At 26.8% G+C, this 19,454-nt stretch overlaps 1 protein-coding gene across 1 annotated transcript; it reads left to right on the forward strand.

The window, feature by feature from the left end:
- The first annotated feature begins 3,124 nt into the window (after positions 1 to 3,124).
- Positions 3,125 to 18,498, forward strand: LOC132936873 (DNA damage-binding protein 1-like). Its single transcript, XM_061003654.1, has 20 exons — positions 3,125 to 3,245; positions 3,311 to 3,442; positions 7,142 to 7,290; positions 7,366 to 7,619; positions 8,012 to 8,150; positions 8,214 to 8,360; positions 8,421 to 8,574; positions 8,635 to 8,856; positions 8,946 to 9,396; positions 9,461 to 9,627; positions 10,533 to 10,663; positions 10,742 to 10,920; positions 10,994 to 11,117; positions 11,175 to 11,406; positions 11,488 to 11,753; positions 13,335 to 13,505; positions 13,581 to 13,690; positions 13,770 to 13,951; positions 17,584 to 17,795; positions 18,390 to 18,498. The coding sequence occupies exons 2-20, from the start codon at positions 3,379 to 3,381 to the stop codon at positions 18,486 to 18,488; spliced, it is 3,453 nt and encodes a 1,150-aa protein (XP_060859637.1). The 5' UTR covers positions 3,125 to 3,245; positions 3,311 to 3,378; the 3' UTR covers positions 18,489 to 18,498.
- The last annotated feature ends 956 nt before the right edge of the window (positions 18,499 to 19,454 follow it).

Genomic DNA, 19,454 nt, shown 5'->3' on the forward strand with positions numbered 1-19,454 from the left:
CTTTTGAATTCCCAAAGTACCAACTAGATTCTCTTTCCTATCAGAAAATATACTTTTGAAGAAAAACTAAGACGTCGCGGGACGCCTGGCAGATGTAAAACATCAAACATTTTCTTTTGGTATTGATGTTGAAAATTGAAACGCTACAGTACACGGGTAGTCGACATCTAACATTGCCCTGGTCGCCGGTGTTGACTACTCGTCCACAAATATAGTGTTCACTTTGATGGTTCTTTATTTTGATTGGCGATGAGATAACATTTTCAAATATATTATAGGCGATCAGGTACTGTCTCAAGAATTTAATGAAATAGTTGGTTTTTATTTTTGTTTATTTTTAGTGTGTATATTTGCAATACACATTGGCAACCAATAATAATCCCGTGCACTTCATTGCTAGGCAACCAATAGTTATTATTAGAATAGCTTCAAAACCCATGGCAACCAAAGGACACACACATAGGCAGGCAAACATTCTATCTCCTTCCGAGGTTGGGTGCTATGGTAATATGGACATACATTCATTTTTATATACATAGATTTCCGATGGAATTTTTCGTAATCGTTGCAATGGTAATAAGGAAACACATGCGTCGCCACGCCACAGTCGGCCTCACTCCCATACCGCGCAATTAGATGTTTTACATCAAAATCCAAGCACTTTTACTCTCCTGAAAGATGACAATACAAACACAAAAAAAAATTTAAAAAAAAAAAACAATGGTAAAATCAATACATTTATCGCTCCGCTCAGAATCTAAAATGTATTACAACTGACCCTCAAGAAGTTCTGAAATTATTGACTTGGAATCACAATATGTTCCAATAGACGAATGGAAGTATTTCATAAATTAATATAACGACGTAAAAAAATTTGAACTTTTAACCATATCAATTACAGTTAACTGGGAGTCCTAAGAAGTGGTGGTTTCGGTAGTATTTTTTTGGTGAAGTGACATATGTATCAATTAGAGATGTTCTGGGTAGATTTTTTACAAACAAACCGTGTACCGAGTATTGGCCAAATAACAATGTCTGTTAAAACCAAGTCCAAGATACTAATCGAGTATTAAATTGTGTTAAAACCTAGTCTCAAGTACTGGTCGAGTAATAATTTTTGTTAAAACCTAGTATCGGGTACTGCAGGTCCAGTAATAAATCACATAAATTGACAATATTATTATTTACTATCGATGATGCTGTGCGTGTTAACTCTATTTTTAAATTGTTATCGGTAAACGTAACAGATGATTATTATTTATAACTATAACAATAATAAATAAATCTTAGAAATATTATATTTCTATTTTCTACTACATCTCGATGATGCTATATAATATTATAAATTTATAAAATATTTTCGTTTAGTCGATTGCAGAAACATTTTTTTTTTATTAAATTTATCAGTAAGCCGGGTACTGTTCAAGTCAACACCCCGGGTAACGAGTATTGGTCTGGTACTGAATATGATATCGGGTACCCGGTTTGGACTCGTTGGATGGGTACCCAGAACACCTCTTGTATCAATCCCCCTCTCTATAACAAAAATCTATCAGTAGCCAGAGTAATTAATGTTTAATAAAAAGCACGGCAGCACGCGTAGATAAACCAATTTAATCGAACCAATAGAAGCAGCGATTCGAACAGGACAGAAATATAAATCAATACTACAACGGTTTAATTAGGGCTGTCCCGGCTGTAACAAATAACAACTTATTATGTGTTTTGATGTTGAACTGCGGGCTGACCATAATACCAGTATACCGCATCTATTTTTAGTAAACATAGTCGATGAAAATCGAGCCTCACAATAATCATTGAGCTTGAACAATTCTACTTATTTAACAATCGCATGTATTCGCGAACATATTGCGTTTGAAAGTACAAACTCAGAGGCGACGTTAGACGGTGCTCACTGCTTATCTGACGTCATCGGAAAATTGCTGCTGGCTAAAATACCAGCGTTAGTTTACGTAATCATTATTTCGTGCACTTCTTATCAATTTATCGTTTATATTTATCGTATTAAACACGAAATTAATAAATAATATATAATATAATAAATTAATAAATGATAATACATAATTCACATTATTAAACTTCGTAAAGAAGAATTTTTTCTCAAATAAAACCATAAATACGTTAAAAATTATCATCGAAATATGTGCTATCGGTGAGCTAAGAAATATACTTATTGAGTATTATTTGTTTCAACATTTTAGGTGAAGCGCCGCCTCACTTGCCTTATATCCAAAACCACCACTGGTCCTAAGTCTCTAAAAATGGGAAAGAAAACGTTCAAGTTCATAATTTGCATAAATAATATATTCATAAATATTTTATATTTTATTAGTTTGCACAATTTATGAATTAAACATATATCATTTAAAAATTAAGGGGCCATGTAATTTTGGCTAATTGATACTTTATTTTGGGTCATTCGCCCAAATTAGAGCCGCCAATTTCATGAAGTACCACTGTACAGTGGCCGGTTCCTTGTGACTTTGGACTATTATTATATTATTTTCACGTCTTGGTCGATAACGCAAGCCAAGCGTCATACCTCATATAGCGAGCCACAGCCCACAAATATATATAAACAACTATTTATCGCAATATTCGTGATAGGCATAGTATAAGCAAGATAGAAGCAAGATTTTAAGGAATATTATTTCTTATACTACGGTGATAGGTGATAGTTGATGAAGTAAACTATGGGCTTTATCATAGAATATTCCAGTAATTATACGCTATTGCCTATAAACAACTAAAATATTCATATTTTATATTTTATACAATATATTATTAGGTTCATAATATTATATTATTGTATTCTATACAATATAATATATTATAAACGTTCGTAATAATTGGTGATGCTCTAATTCCCACAAGTAGTTATTGGAATATAGCGGTTTTATTTTGCTGAAAGCCGAAAGCTCACATTTACCGTAGGCCGGTCACACGCTCACACTGTTAGCAATCGATAATGCGTCCCGAATCCACACGGCGGCCCTGTCGTTCCTCCCGGCCTATCGCCTGCTGACCGTAGTCATATGAGTCATTGTCCGCTATCTGGTGCAGTCGAGTTGACGCTGTCCGTCCTTTTCCTGTGTGTATTTTAATTTTATTTGCTCTGATCGTCGGCTGTAAGGAAGACGTACTCTGGACTTTGTGATACTGATTACGGAAATATTAATAATAGCATCTGGTACCTACTTCATGATCTGGTTTATGATCGCATGGTACGATGTGCCTGTACTATACCTATTCTAAATATTGTAATATTATATTGATATTTGCATTTTAGGCAAGACGAGTCCATATTATAAAGTATAATAGTAGCAGTTGTGAACCTACACTGAAACCAGAACCATAATGAATTCCCAGTTCTACACGACCACGGTAATCAAGGCTACTGCCCCCAGTTTCAGCGAATCAGGTACCTACATTTGTTTCTTGCCGATTTTACTTTGTGATGGACATTGGACACTACCGAATAGTTTCTACTATCAAAAGAAAATCGATAGTCCATGTGAACGATCAAATAATAAAAAAGTATAGATTGATGCTGGGTTGCACAAACATTCACTAAATATTTTAATAATTTTTCTGTAGCATGATTTAGTGGCCCATGATTGGTCCATTACATTTTAAGGCACCATTAAATTAATCAGTTTTTATGAACTTTTACTTTTTTATTAGTAATAGTTAGATGCATTGCTAAGCCATTAATTCTAATTCATTGTAGGCCTTGAATATGTTTCAATGAACTGAATGATGGTTCTGAAGTCACTGTTGTAACATATAGGTTTTATATATAGAACATAGGTAGTATTTTTAGTAGGCACTCAATGTTAGGTAACATATATGTAGATTTGTACGCTTCAATTGGAGTATCTGCTTTTTCAGGTATTTTTCTTCCATAACTTTTTACATAAACAGTTCTTCATAAAGTACTTTACTGCTAGAGGGTAAATCTGATTCATATTTTTTAGCAGCGTCCAATAATTCTTAGAATAGTTAGAAATTATAGCATTGTAATCTTTAGAAAATCACAAATTAAATTCTGATATAAGGTTATCTAAGTAAGATAAAAAATGATTTATTTGTTAATATTAAGATCATAAGTGAATAAATAAAAATAAAATAAATAAAAAGTGTTTCCAGATCTTCATAGCTGGAGAGGGGGATACTATCTATATTTGTTGGATAGATTATTTCTAGAATCTAGTCTATGACAGTTATTAAAATATAACAAATCTCACTAGGGAAGCAGCTGTCCACCCTGCCTTTCCTGGAAAAATACATATGAATATATGATTTATATTGATTTTTATGGATAGTATTTGCTCGATATCGTTATTTGTTTATTATTCTGAGAATCTGTACTTCAATATCCATTTGTTCTTCTATAATTTTATTTTAGTCAAAAATAATGTGAAATTTGTTTGCTGAAAAATTATCTCATATTTTATTCAATACTTTGTAATTGAATAGAAAGTGGAAGTGTTATAACTAAACATTTTGTCAATATTTTTAAGCGAACCAAAAATTCAAAATTATTATTGATGTGGATAGTCAATAAACATAGCTCTTTCCATAATTAAATCATCCATTGTACTTACTATAGCCGGTAATATTTCTAAAAAGTGTAAAATTCAATCATACCATTCAACCCAACAAGTTCAATATTTGTCTTAACTGCTTTTTGAGCAGGTAAAAGTTCTGTTATTTTTAAACTTAAATGTTTTGATTTTAAAGCAGATAGTCTCTCATAAAAATTATTATCATTTGTAATTATACCAACTGTATTTAATACTAAATATGTGGTTCCAACAATGAGTATATAAAATCAAGGGGTTGAAATGTTGGTCAATCCATCATATCCATCATATGCAATGCCTTGAAGGTATAAAATATCTAAATTATTTACTTTCAATTATTTTATTGTAGTATCAGTCAAATTTTTAATTTTAATTACTTTTAAATGTATTTTATTGAATAAGTAAAATAATTATATAGGTAAAATTATGAAATTGTAGTATTAATATAATATATTGAAATAATACATGGATTCATAATTACAAAAATTATTTTAAATTAAATAAATTATATACTTTGTTTGAAGCTATATTTTACATATTTACATTTTTTTTTGCGTCTATAATCACCTTTTGGGACAGTAAAAATGCTTCAATTTCTTCAACAGCATCTTTTCTGGTAGGAAACTGATCTAGTTTGTACTTTGGGGAGTCTAAAGTAAAAAAGATTTCAAAAGCGTCAGGAAAAACAAACAAAAAATTAATGAAAAATCTAAATATTTACACAAAACCAGTTATTGACTAGTGTAACTAAAAAAAATAAATCTGTAGATACATTAAATTTCTATTAGCGATTTCCATATACCATATAATTTTGAAAATATTGCAACATTTATTGACCTATTTATAGGCATAAAAAAATTTCTATTTGTTTTTTAGATTTGTATTCTATACATTTCAATAAAATTGTATTCATTGGGTCAAAAAGCTTTAAAATGTAAAATAAGGTTCCTTATAAGTTTTTATAATAGCAGTTGATAAATATTAATGATCCATAGGAACAAATTTAATTTATAAATATTTAAATGTTAACAAAATTTATCAAAATCTCTAAAATGTTCAAATTTATTGTAATTAAAAAATTATTAATGTTCTATTTTTATAGCTAAGGATTGAAAATTTAAATCAAGGATTCTCTTAAATAGTTTATACTGTAACCAAAAAATCGAAAAAATATATAAACAGCTATTTTTTACAGACATTTTAAGTTCAAATTTGGACAAAATTACATATTAAAACCAAGAATAACAATTTTAGTTATATTTTTGTAATTTTTTGGCAAAAATTAATTTAACCTACTGTTGCACTATTGCTTAATAGTAATTTTAATTACTTTAATCACAATAATATCATTAAATATGTTTGCTAATATTATAGGCTGACAAATCATTTTCGCTCAGAATTGTTTTTCATATACAATGATTTTATAACATTAGATTCAAATTTAATACAATCCATTATAGTGACCCACTTGTACAGCAGAGTGAGATCCACTTAACTATTTTATTTTATTTTTTTTTGTTTTGATTTCTTTGCTTTCTGGCCTGCTAGATTTTAAAGTTCTAAAAATTGGCACTCTGGTAACTTAGAGTTGCCCATCCCTGTTGTACACCATTAAATACTACTGTCAAGGACGCCCGCAGAAATTTGGGGAAGAATTAGCAACTGCCACTACTTGCCCGCAGCGGACATCCTTGACTGCTCTTTTAGTTTTAAATTATACTAAGTAAAATAACAAGTGGATTGGAATAGGTCCAATGTACTTTATTTATTTAGAAAATAATATAATAATAATCAAATGTCATCTATTGTGGAATTAATATGTTTCAATTGTTATGATTTCAAGTTTAAAAGCAATTTGAAAGGAATATTCAATACTCAAAAACAGTTTCAAGATACCCCTATTATGCTGCATATGCTCACAATACTTGTTTTCATAATATATGCTTATAATAATATGCTACATAATATACTTTACATTTAACCAGATGAATAATTTATGTATATATGTTTATTTTTAAGTAAGTAAAAATATATTTTGTTATTTGGGTAGGTAATTAATTTTAATCTCTATTTAATTAAATAAGAAAAACATGTAAGATACTTAATTTATCTTAATTGTTGTCTTGATTCAATTTTAAAACAGTATGAAAATCTATACATATTTTAAAATTTGAGATGTTGTTTGTTAAATATAAAGCAACTAGTAAATAAATGGTTGAACTTTGTACAATTTAATGACAATAACTAAAATTGTAAATAATAGAATGGAAAATATAAACATGTCCAGATAATATAGGTTTCTGGAGAAAAATTTGAAAATTGTATAAAATGAGTGCCCAATCAAAAAATTGAATGAACCTAACCTAACCTAGTTGGTAAAATGAATATAAAACCCTTAAAATCAATGTTACCTATATGTTTATATATACATTATAGTTTTTAGATAACTGATATTTTTGTTCCTCCTTGAATGTGTATGAATATACTATACATTATTCATTTATTTAATAAATACATTTTATTTATAAATTTAGGATTTTTTATCTCACCAGTACAACGCAATTTGATTGTTGCAAAATTGAATTGCATAGAAATATACCTAATTAATGAACATGGTCTCTTGTTACTATCAGAAACGGATTTTAATCAAAAAGTTGAAATAATGAAAGTTTTTAGACCTAAAGTATGATGAATGACGATGAATTAATTTAAATCATCTACTACATTTAAAGTAATAAAATTATTATTTTTTTTTCAGAACAAAACTACAGACCTTATATTTGTAGTAACTACTCAATACAATGCAATGGTTTTAGAATATACTCAGTCATCTGATAAAATTGAAATGTTGACAAAAGGGCATTGTAATGTATTTGATCATTTTGGGGTTGCAACAGAATTTATGGGCATAATTGATCCTAATGCCAAATTAGTAATGCTAAAATTATTTGAAAAAATTTTTAAAATCATACCATTAGACAAAGAGGGTGAACTTGAAGTGTATTCTATTACGTGAGTTATATGCATAAAGTTATATTAATTAAATTAATTATATAAAATTATGTTTTTCAAAAATGCCTATGTACTTACTAATTAGTAATTACTAATATTAAATGTAATAATCTATTACCAATCATAGATTTTAATATAAACAGATTAGATATCCTTTGATAAAATGTAAGAAATTGTTTATTAAGAAATTCCATCATTTTCCAAAGGGTATTATTCTCTTAAAGTATGGAGTATATAAGAAGAATATATCTGATATAAAAAAAAAAATGAGTTATCTGTTACATAATATCATCGCTTATTTGTCTAATTTAGTTCTAATTCTATAAAAACACTTAATTTGTTTTAAATTTATCATATTATGCTTATTGTACTTATGAAGTCATATATTCTAGAACGGAAGAAACAAATATACAAGATATTGGTTTTTTGTATGGTTTTACTAACCCTACTATTATAATCATTCATGAGAATGCAATGGGTCGAAATATTAAAATAAAAAAAATTATTGTTGATTTTATAACATGTATTGAGGTAATTTATTTTTTAATTTTCCACTAATTTATTAAGTTAAATTTAAATTGTATATTTGACTAGGATTCCAAGAAATATAAAAGTATTGAAAAAGAAGCTTCAATGGTCATTCCTGTTCCTCCGCCTCTCTGTGGGGCTATTATTATTGGTGAAAGTTCAATTTTTTATCATAATGGCTCCTTTAATATTATTCGTCTTCCCATAAAACAAGTAAATTATTTTTAACATAAATGATACATTATATATTTCTTACATTTGTTATATTTTCAGAAAATAGAAATTGTATGTTATACTAGAGTTGATTTAGAGGGAACAAGATATTTACTTGGAGACCATTCAGGATGTTTGCTTATGTTATTTTTAAAGTATGAAAAAACATTAAACGGAAAATTTAAAGTTACAGATCTATATTTACGTTATTTTGGTTGGTTAAACAATTATGTTAATGTTTTGGAATATCAATAAAACAAATATGTTTTTTCAGGAGAAATTAGTATTCCTATATCACTTACATATTTGGATAACAAAGTAATTTATGTCGCATCTAAATTTGGTGACTCTCAACTTATTAAATTACATCATGAATTTAATGAAACTGGTTCACATATAACACTTTTAGATCAATATCTTAATTTAGGACCAATTGTTGACATGTGCTTAGTTGATATCGACCAACGTGGTCAAGAACAAATTGTTACTTGTTCAGGTATGTTTAGTAGGTATTGCTTATTTAAAAAATTAAAAAGAAGGATATACCTAGAAATAATTAGTTTATTTTTTATTAACAATTTGAAGGGGCATATAAAGATGGATCTCTTAGAATTATAAACAATGGAGTAGGGATTCAAGAAATAGCCACAATTGATTTGCTTGGAATTAAAGGAATTTGGTCTCTAAGTTTTAATACTAAAAGTGATCTAGATGATACATTAGTATTATCTTTTGTTTGGCATAGTAAAGTGTTGGCATATGATAGCGAAGAGGCAGAAGAAATATATGTTGAAGGTTTTGAATCTGAGTTACAAACATTTTACTGTGGTAAAACATTAGATAATAAGATGGTTCAAATAACATCTGCTAGTGTTCGGTTAATTTGTATGGAGTCAAAAAAATTAATAAGTGAATGGAAAGTACCATATTTCAGAAATATTAATGCTGTGTCGTGTAATGGTCGTCAGGCGGTTTGCTCTTCAGCACATGATCTATATTACATAGAAATTGGAACACACAAAATTTTTCAAAATAAGTATAACTTTTTTGTATATACATTTAATGTTTGGTATTAATTTTTTTTCAAAACATGTTAATAGGCATATTACATTAGAACATGAAGCATCTTGTCTTGACATTTGTTTATTTAAAGACAAATTTGGTGAAACTATAATACTGCTTGCTATTGGTCTATGGACAGATACATCTATTAAAGTACTTAAACTTCCTGATTTTGTAGAACTTGAAAAAGAAAATTTATTTGAAGGTAATAAATAATGATCATCAATGTATGGCATTAAGTTTTATTAAATTATTTAAAAAATATACACCATAATATATTTTGTATTTACACAAGTGATTACTATAGGTATTGATAAAAACTTGTCAATCATATAAAACTATGTGAAAATGAGACTAGGTATATAAAGTATGAAATCACTAATCATAATTCGTCCTGTTCTAGTGATTTTGTTTTGAACTTTTATTGTTTTTATTGATATCCGTATTCATCTCATACGTCAAAGGCACCAATTATTTAGGATAAAGAGGACATATAGTTGGCATTTATTATTGCTCTCTCTTACAAGTGTGTAACATAGCAAATTTACGTTCGGAAGATCACGTTTAACTTTGTTAGTTTAAAAATTAGAGTGAATTGACCTATTAGGAAACTTGATGATAAGAACATTATCTGTATTTGTACATGAGTTTTTAAGATAGTTCAATTTTTTAGCAAGTTTTGCGGGTATATTATAGCGTAAATTAAAAATCTCATAACTCACTTAAAAACTGAACCATCATAAAAAACCATCAAGTTTCATAATATTCACTCTAATTTTTAAACTAACAAAACTAGACATGATTTACTGAGTATAAGTTTGCCATGTTACGCACTTATAAGACAGTGTCGACAAATTCCAGTGTTACTTCCTCTTAAGTTGTAGGTATTAAATTAGTAAAAACTGTACGCCATACAAAACCATTTGAAAGTTAAAATATAAAGGTATGACATTTCAGATGACATGTCGTCTTCATAAAACAAAAATATTATTTCCTGTTTTTATTTAAAAATTTAAAATTACCAGAAATATTATTGCTAAATTAAAAGAGCAAAGTTGTATACAACTTGTAAGGTTATATTTTTATTCAAATAATTCTTTAATGTTTTAGGAATTGTTCCTCGATCTATATCTTTTGTTACATTAGAAAATATACATTACTTATTTTGTGCATTGGGAAATGGTAGTCTATGTTATTTTTACTTAAATATTGAAACTGGTAAATTATATAAGAATGGAAAGGTTAGTATTAATAAATCAAATTTACCTTGTACCTAAATAATTAATATAAACTATTAAACTCTTGAATTTTTATTTTAGATCAAACTTGGTAATCGACCAGCATTAATCAAAAATTTTCAAACTGCTTCAAGTATTTTTATATGTACTGATTTTCCAATTATAATTAATTCTTCTAATAAAAAGCTGGTTTTTACCAATGTCAATTCAATAAAAATTAATAATATATGTATGGTTAATACGGATAATTATCCTAATAGGTAAAGAAACTTAGCTGTCACTATAACTATTAAATTATATTATTTAATTAAATTTGTTTATTTTAAAATAAAGTTTCATTCTGGCTACAGACACCGCTATTATTATTGGTGTTATTGATATGAAGAAAAAACATCATGTACGTACTATTCCTCTAGGAGAATCACCTCGGCGAATTGCATATCAAGAAGCAAGCAAGGTATTGTTAACCAGAAATATTTTTGTTATTTTGTATTTTAAGTAATTTTTTTACTAGACATTTGGTATAATAACTATCAGAAAAAATACTAAAGATGAAATGATAAAAGGATCTGTTCGCCCTAGTGCTAGTACTAGAACACAGAATATTTCTAGTGCAATTGGAAATCGTTTTCTAATTGATCAACAATTGTCAAGCAGTAGTGAAGCAAGTTCATTAAGTGATAGTGATTTCAATCCTGAATTTGAAATCAGCAGTATGATAATATTGCACCAAGATACTTTTGAAAGTAAGTAATTTTATTGTAAAATAAAAAATCAAACATAAAATACATTGTATTCATTTTATAATACTTGAAATATATATATAGTTTTACATGTATATCAATTATATTCTAACGAATATGCATTAAGCATCATATCAACTAAATTGGCAAATGATCCAAATGCTTATTATGTATTGGGAACGGCTCTTATGGCAGAAGAATGTCAAGATCCTAAAGAAGGGCGAATTGTTGTATTCCATTATGATACTTCTTTATCAAAACTGACACAAATATCAGAAAAAATTGTTAATGGTGGATGTTTTGGCATGGTTACATTTCATGACATGCTTATAGCTACAGTTAATAGTTCAGTAAGTTAAATAATATATATTTATAAATCCAAATAAATTAAAAAATTATATTATTTTTATTTATTCAGCTTACAATATAAAACAGGGATGGTCAAACTGTTTTTGATTGAGATCTACTAAGGGTTTATTTTTCTTTTAGGATCGACTAATGTAAAACAATTATTTTATATTAATAATAAACATAAGTACTTATATAAATAATAAAATAAAATTTTAAAGTTATCTAAAATTAGTGTTTCACATTAAATTTATAAATAATTTTAAAATGTGTTAACATTATATTGTTGATGTAGAAGCGTCTCGGTAATATTCACTAACGGCTAAACAAATATGCTTCTCTAAATTATCATCAGAAAGTATAGCTCGATACCTACCTTTTATAACTTTCATGTGAAAAAATGTAATATCACACTAACAGGTTAATATGTATTTAATAACTATATTTACTAAAGGACAATTTTATTGTATAACAATAGTTAATAAATTCTAACAAGGGGGATCGACTTAGAAAGCCTCCTATCCCCTTCCTCCCCTCATAGACATCTTTGTACGTGCTCATGAGTACGCCCATGTTGTGTACAATATATTTATATTATATTTTTAATTGTGTACAATATTTTATAAGTACCTAATATTAAGTAAATACTTTATCGCTGGCTAGACGTGGATATATTAATCAATTGGTATAATAAACGCCAGATTAAGTTATAAATATGGTGTGGATTTAAATGCGATAAGACAAGAAAAATGCCTTAATAAAATACAATTTAATACACTAATATTACAAAGCTTAATAAAATGCCCACAAAAATTAAAAGCCAATTTAAATTAATACAAAATACAATTTAGATGGGTATACGTATTTGTTATATTTTGTAATTCGCTATAGGCATTTATAACACTCAGATATCTAATCAGATGCTATTTAATATTTTAAAATAAATTCGACAGTTATTCGAAAGCAACTTTTATAACTAATAATATAAGTAAAAAAAATTATATAACATTTTTTTTCCGAAGGAATTTCTGATTTTGCATTTATCACCAGGGGGGTTTATGTTGACAATCAGTCGAACCGAAATCTAAAATCTTAAACACCTAATATATACAATTTTTCACACTCACGCGTTATGATACAAAAATACAAAATATTAATAATTTATATTTATACCAATTTAATTATAAATATATAATAATATCATATTATTTTTGAGCAGTGGCTATTGGGAAAGTTCCCGGTATTCTGCCGGCCCAGTCTGCCTCTAGGTACATATTGTATGATACAACAGTGAAACAACTCACCGCTACACAAAGGGAACATAACACACAATAACCATGTTCTCGAAGTTAATACATTATTTGAAGAGCTAAAGATTAATTTTAATTTTAATATCATATTGTTATTACTAATTAATTTTGTTTTTTGATAAAAATAAGTAAGTAGGTACCTTAAATCTTAATACCTAATAACAATTTTTCTTTTGAAATATGATCCTCAGAATTCAAGATCAGACACCTGACCATTACCTGTAGACCACTATAGTTTGATTATATAAATATACTAGATTTACAATTACTTAGGTACAATTATATAGCTGGACTCATGAAAAAAAATTTGTTCTTCGATGTACACAAAATAATAACAGTTTATCTCAGCATGTTAAAACTAATGGAAAATATATTCTTTGTGGTGATTTAATGAAGTCATTAGCACTATTTAAGTACAAAACTGATGAAACCAATTTAGAAAAGGTAATTTAATTATTTAATATTTGTATTTAAAATTAAATAAGAACTTGTTTTTTTTTTTTTTAATGTTATGCGTAGATAGTTACAGACGATTGCCTAAAATGGTCATCCGCCATAGAGATTATTGATGATGATTTATTTATCGGAGCAGAAAATGATAAATATTTATATGTTTTTTATAAACACAGGTACCTATATCAAACTATTTAATTATGGTTATGTATTTATGTAATTAATTAATATATTATAATTGTAATTTTTTTTTAGTAATTTTGTTTCTGGTGATAATCAACATAATAATTTTCAAGAAATTGGTAGATTCAACTTGGGTGATTTGGTAAATGTTTTTAGACATGGTTCATTAGTTATGAAACAATTTGAAAATGCATATGAAACACAATTATCAGTTCAAGGAAGTATTCTTTATGGCACAATTAGTGGAGCTCTTGGTTTGTAAAAAATAATATGATAATATACCTACCTAATTTGACATGTTTATTTTTACTTGTATTTAGAGTTTATACTTAATTCTTTATACACAGTAGATTGAACTTTAAACTTAAAACCTATAAAATAATAAGAGTACTGCACTTAGTAAAACAAAATAGTATGCTTTAAATTAGTATTAAAAGTTTGTTAAAGTCAATATATTAATTTATCTGTGTACTGGTGTAAAAACATGACAATATAAAAAAAAATAAAAAATTTACAGAAATATCTATTTTAACTAAATGGAATTGCCTAGTAATTTTATAATATCTTGGCCCTTGGGTTATCATATTTTCATAAGCTATTTTAGATTCTGAGCGGAGCAATGAATGTAATGATATTATAATGATGTGTGTTTTTCTTATTTATTTTTTTTTGTGTGTCTGTCGTCACCGTTTAGAGAAGTAAAACTGCTTTTCCTCTTTTTTTTTATCTTTTTTTTCTAAAAATGTTAATACAATAGCAGTTGAGAAATATTAAAAATACATAGTCACAAATTTTTTTATAGGCATTTCAGTTTGAAATGTTGACAAATATTAAAATTTAAAAATGTAGTTAATATTCAATTTTTATAGCTAAGGATTTTAAATTCAAAATAAGGTTCCATATAAATAGGTAAATAAATTACTTTATTCACTATAATATTATCGAATATACTTAGTAATATATCATAGGTTGACTGACTGTCTTCGCTCAGAATCATTTTTTGTATACAATGATATTATATCATTGAATTCAAATTTAACACCATCCATTACAGTCACGCACTTGTATCTTACTGTACAGAAGAGTGACACCCACTTTTTTCTATATGAACACCAGACACTGGAACCTATTGAATTTATCGGTATTGATTCCAGTACTGGTTTTCCAAAAATAAAATAATTGTTTCGGTTCTGTTCTGGTTTTTTGATAAAAAAAATGAAGGTATCAATTCCAAATAATTTTGGTACTGGTTCCAGATATTTAAGATACTGAGAAGTATAATAATTTTAAATAACTATCCGGAATGCTGGTTTAATTATGAGTATGTAATTTATTACAAAACTCATATCATCATACATAGTCTATACACAAAATAGTAATACCATTAAATTATGATAAATAAAATTATTTTATTTTTGAACCTAAAAGAACCTATTTAATTTAAAAATCCGGTTCGGTCCGGTACTTTATTTATTAAATAAAGGTTTCGGTTCCAGAACCGGTTCTTTTCAGTTTAGTTCCAGTCCCTGGAACACACTTATAAGTAAAATAAAAACCATAAAAGGCATTGATGAAATGAATTTAATTGAAATGAAATATAAGTAGAAAAATGTAATCCAAATAGTTTGGTTGTCCAAGAAGATATAAGATTAAGACTTAAGACTGAAACATATTATACGCATCTATTTAAGGGGCTCCAGCCTGTCGTATTTTAAGGAAATTAATATAGGCAATTTAACATAATGGACATTAAAATTACTTGTAAGTGTGTGCAAAGTAAACGAATATTAGTATGTGTAAGTTTAATCTGTAATCGTTTTCAGTCAATATTTTCCAGATATGTCCTGAATTATAACAGTAGGCCCACATAATACTGCGCAGTAGGTCGATCGTTTTTATATTAGCTGTCAATTAACTTACGCAAGCATTAACGGAGATTTTAAATTTAAAATAAACGGTTCTTACACCAATAAGCTAGACAAAACTGGAGGAATTTGGTTCGACAGATTTTAATTTGAAAACAGATTATGATTGATTAACAAGATTACTAGGTTTTGCCTGAGGCGATTTTTAATATTCCAATTATTGTTAGTATCATGATGAATAATATAAATACGAAAATATCATATTTTTCTTCTTGGATATCACAGCTAAAAAAATAAATATTCAAAATCGCCTCTGGCAAAACCTAGTAAACTTGTTAATCAATCATCAATCTGTTTTCAAAAATAAAATCCGTCAAACCAAATTCCTCCAGTTTTGTCTAGCTTATTGGTCTAAAAGTCACTTTTTTTCATCGACTGGAACCCCCTTAAATCATTATTACAGTTCAGTATGATTATATAAGTTTATAATTAAGTAGTAAAAGTATATGTTTTTATTCCTTTTAATTTCTGAGTTGAACAATGAATGTATTGATTTTACAATGATATGTGTTGTTTTTTGTGTGTGACACTTTTTCTAGAAAAAAGGCTCCAATCATCAACTTTGAGGGTGGTTTCTGGTAAAAATGGGATCTAGTTTGTACCTATTTTGGTGAGTCAAAAGTAGAACTTGTTTAGTACTTTCTAAAATTATCAGGGAAAAAAATACAAAAGTTGTTTAATTTTTATATTTTGATTAAAATAATTGTTTGGTAACCATAATTACTTAAAATGTTGACTGTCTTCACTGCTTTTTTATAGTGTACAATGATTGATAAATTAATTCAAATTTAACACATCCATTATAGTGACCTACTCAATGATAAGTTACAATCGAAACATACTGCACAGTAGAGCGGTTACCTACTTGGCGGCTTTTTCTTTATTTAATTTTACAATACTTAGTATATACTTTATTGTTTAACATAAATTCTTTAGTTATCATAATTTTTATTTGCATGCCTGTACGTAAATTCATAGATACTATAGTATTTCTTCCAAAATATCTAATTTACATATTATTGTCAGAAAATATAACACACAAACTTTGTAATATTATAGTGTTGTAATTATAGTGTTGCTAGTCTCTAAAACAATCTACTATCCTTACTATTATTGTTATTAGGTACCGCTGTTCTAATAAAAAGTATTTATCATAAGTTAAAAATTGAAAACATGTGTTTTGAATACAAATTTGACATTATTTTCAAAGTTATTGAACAGCTTTTGTACATGTTTTCCATTACATTTTCATTTTCAGCCAATACGCATAGAAAGTTTTGAAATTGCATTGCTTAATAGTTAATTTCTATAAAATCTTCCATGAAAGGTCAGAATAAATGATTGTCTGACATTAGAAGTACCTACTAGTTATATATATATTTTTATGTATTTTCTTGTTAGAGGAAATTTGTTGCAATATATGAAAATACCATTATTATCAAGTTTTTTACTCTTAGATTTTCACTTGTTTTTTTAGATTTTTATGTTTTCCATTTTATTTTATCAATGTTTATCCAAGTTTATTTCTATAACTTTGTTTTTCAAAATAGGATGGTTATATAGTTCCAGTGGTAAAGTAGTATTTGGATTGTTTGCAGGTAATCTGTTGGACATTGGTTGTATTTATTGTCCCAGTGAATTTAGTCTTGTGATTTATGTGAGTGTTAAATATTTTGTTTCTACATGGTAACTATGTTATTAAATTTTAGAATGAAATAACCTGACAATTATTGATGTAAGCACCACAATTTCCAATGTACCATTTTGAATATTTGTATACAATTTTAAAATACATAATTAATTAGTATATTTTTAATGTTATTTTAAAGCTTACTATTTTGGTTTCTCAAGGCATGGTTTTTATATAATTTTGTAGACAATTAAGGCAAATATTTATTTGATATTGCCTTAATTTTCATTTTAAATTCTATGATTGTAATTATTTGGAATAATCTAAACAGGATTTATTACAAAAATGAGTCCAAAACTGTTTAGCTTCCTGTCAGATTTTCAAAAAAGTTTAGCTACTGTTGTTAATGGAGCAGAAATCATACCCCATCACCATCAAACAGAATTCACGACATCTAACAAAGGATTTTTTGATGGGAATTTGATAAAAAGTTTTTTAAAATTGCCTGTTTCTGACATGGAGTCAGTCATTAAAGGACTAAAGGTAATAGTAATATTTGTTGTTGTAAAATTATTTAATAAATAATAGTTATTCCCAAGTAATTAAATGTTTAAAAAGTAATTTATTGACTTAGCTTTATGAAAGCTATTTTAAAGATAGCCCAGATTCATCCATACCAATTATTTCACAATAATAAACTTCCAGAACAATACATGTAATGTAACCAAAGTAACCTCTATTTCACTTTAGTTCCACCACAATTTGTATATAGTGGATTTTTAATTGTTTAGATAACATTTCAGTTGGTACCTAATAGCTTATGTTTCCGAATTTCTCAAAAAACAAACATACTTTGATCTTTGGTATGTCCTCTTTGAATCATTGTACTTTTTTGATTATTGCAAATTATTTTATACTAATAAAAAATTATGAAGGAAATAATTATAAAAACTATGAGTATATAAAACTATAAAAGTGTTTAAACACTAATGTGGATTACATAAGTGTTATAAATTAGTTTTGTTGGAGTTAACTATTTGTATATAGATTTATAAGTGTCTACCTATTTAATCTTTAATTATTGTTAGATACACCTAATAGTATTAATACATACAACTGCATGTGACCTTTTTTTAGGGATCATATAATTGTGAATTCCAGATAATATTAGAACAGACAGAGATTGGTATTAAAGATGTAATCAATCTCATTGAAGATATAACTAGGTTGTATTAATCAATGCTATAATCTATTTTAAGGTCATTTAATAGTACTTGTATGGTGTATAATATTATGATATCACTAACATCCAAGCCTGGTCATCAACAAGTTAAAAAGTTAAAGTTAAGTTAATTTTAACTTTTTAAAATTTAATTTTTAACATAACTTTTTTTAATTGATAACTTAATAAATAATGAGTTACTATTAATCAAATTCAAGTTGAGTTAATTTATAAATAATTAAATAATAAATATTATTGATGTTCCATATTACATAACCATTAACTAGAATAGAAAATTAGAAATATAGTTAAATGAATTTCTTATTCCATTAACCAGAATTCTTCGAAAAAAAATAACTTAATTAAATAGTAAATACATATTAATATAGCAATAGCCATTAGGTATATATTATAATATATATGTGTATCGCATATATAAAGATTAAAGATATGCCATAGGTACCATACTGCGGCATACAGGCATATTATAATAATAATAATTAATAAATACTAATAAATAATAAGTAATATGCTATTATCTTATTATATTGATATAGAAACAAATCATAAATGTACAATTCTCAAGAACATATTAAAAAATATTTTTGCCATAAATAAGTTATTTATTTATTTATAAATCAAAAGAATGTATTTATTTCGGTATTTTCAATTTCATATGCTTTTGGTACCTACTACATAATTCTATTAATTCAGTACCTAATAATTCTATGTATAGAAAAGCTATTGGTTATATCCTGTGTTCAATAATATTTATGATTTTTATTATTTTAAACTATATTACTGGGTATTTAATATTTATGTAGATATTAAAAAAAAAATAGTAACTTAACTTAACTTGAGTTAATAAGTTTATTAAAAATGTTCATATAACTTTTAACTTAACCGAGTTAAAAATTATGTTAACTGTTAACTTTAAACTTTTTAAAATGTTTTCCATCAACTTAACTTAACTCAGTTAA

The sequence above is a fragment of the Metopolophium dirhodum genome, chromosome 1, assembly GCF_019925205.1.
Source record: "Metopolophium dirhodum isolate CAU chromosome 1, ASM1992520v1, whole genome shotgun sequence".
Taxonomy (NCBI): Eukaryota; Metazoa; Arthropoda; class Insecta; order Hemiptera; family Aphididae; genus Metopolophium; species Metopolophium dirhodum.

Excerpts from the sequence above, each read along its gene's own strand:
- LOC132936873 (XM_061003654.1), top strand. The coding sequence starts at position 3,379 with ATGAATTCCCAGTTCTACACGACCACGGTAATCAAGGCTACTGCCCCC. Across the intron at positions 3,443-7,141 it reads CCCCAGTTTCAGCGAATCAG|GATTTTTTATCTCACCAGTA; the intron begins GTACCTACATTT and ends TTATAAATTTAG. Across the intron at positions 7,620-8,011 it reads CTTGAAGTGTATTCTATTAC|AACGGAAGAAACAAATATAC; the intron begins GTGAGTTATATG and ends CATATATTCTAG.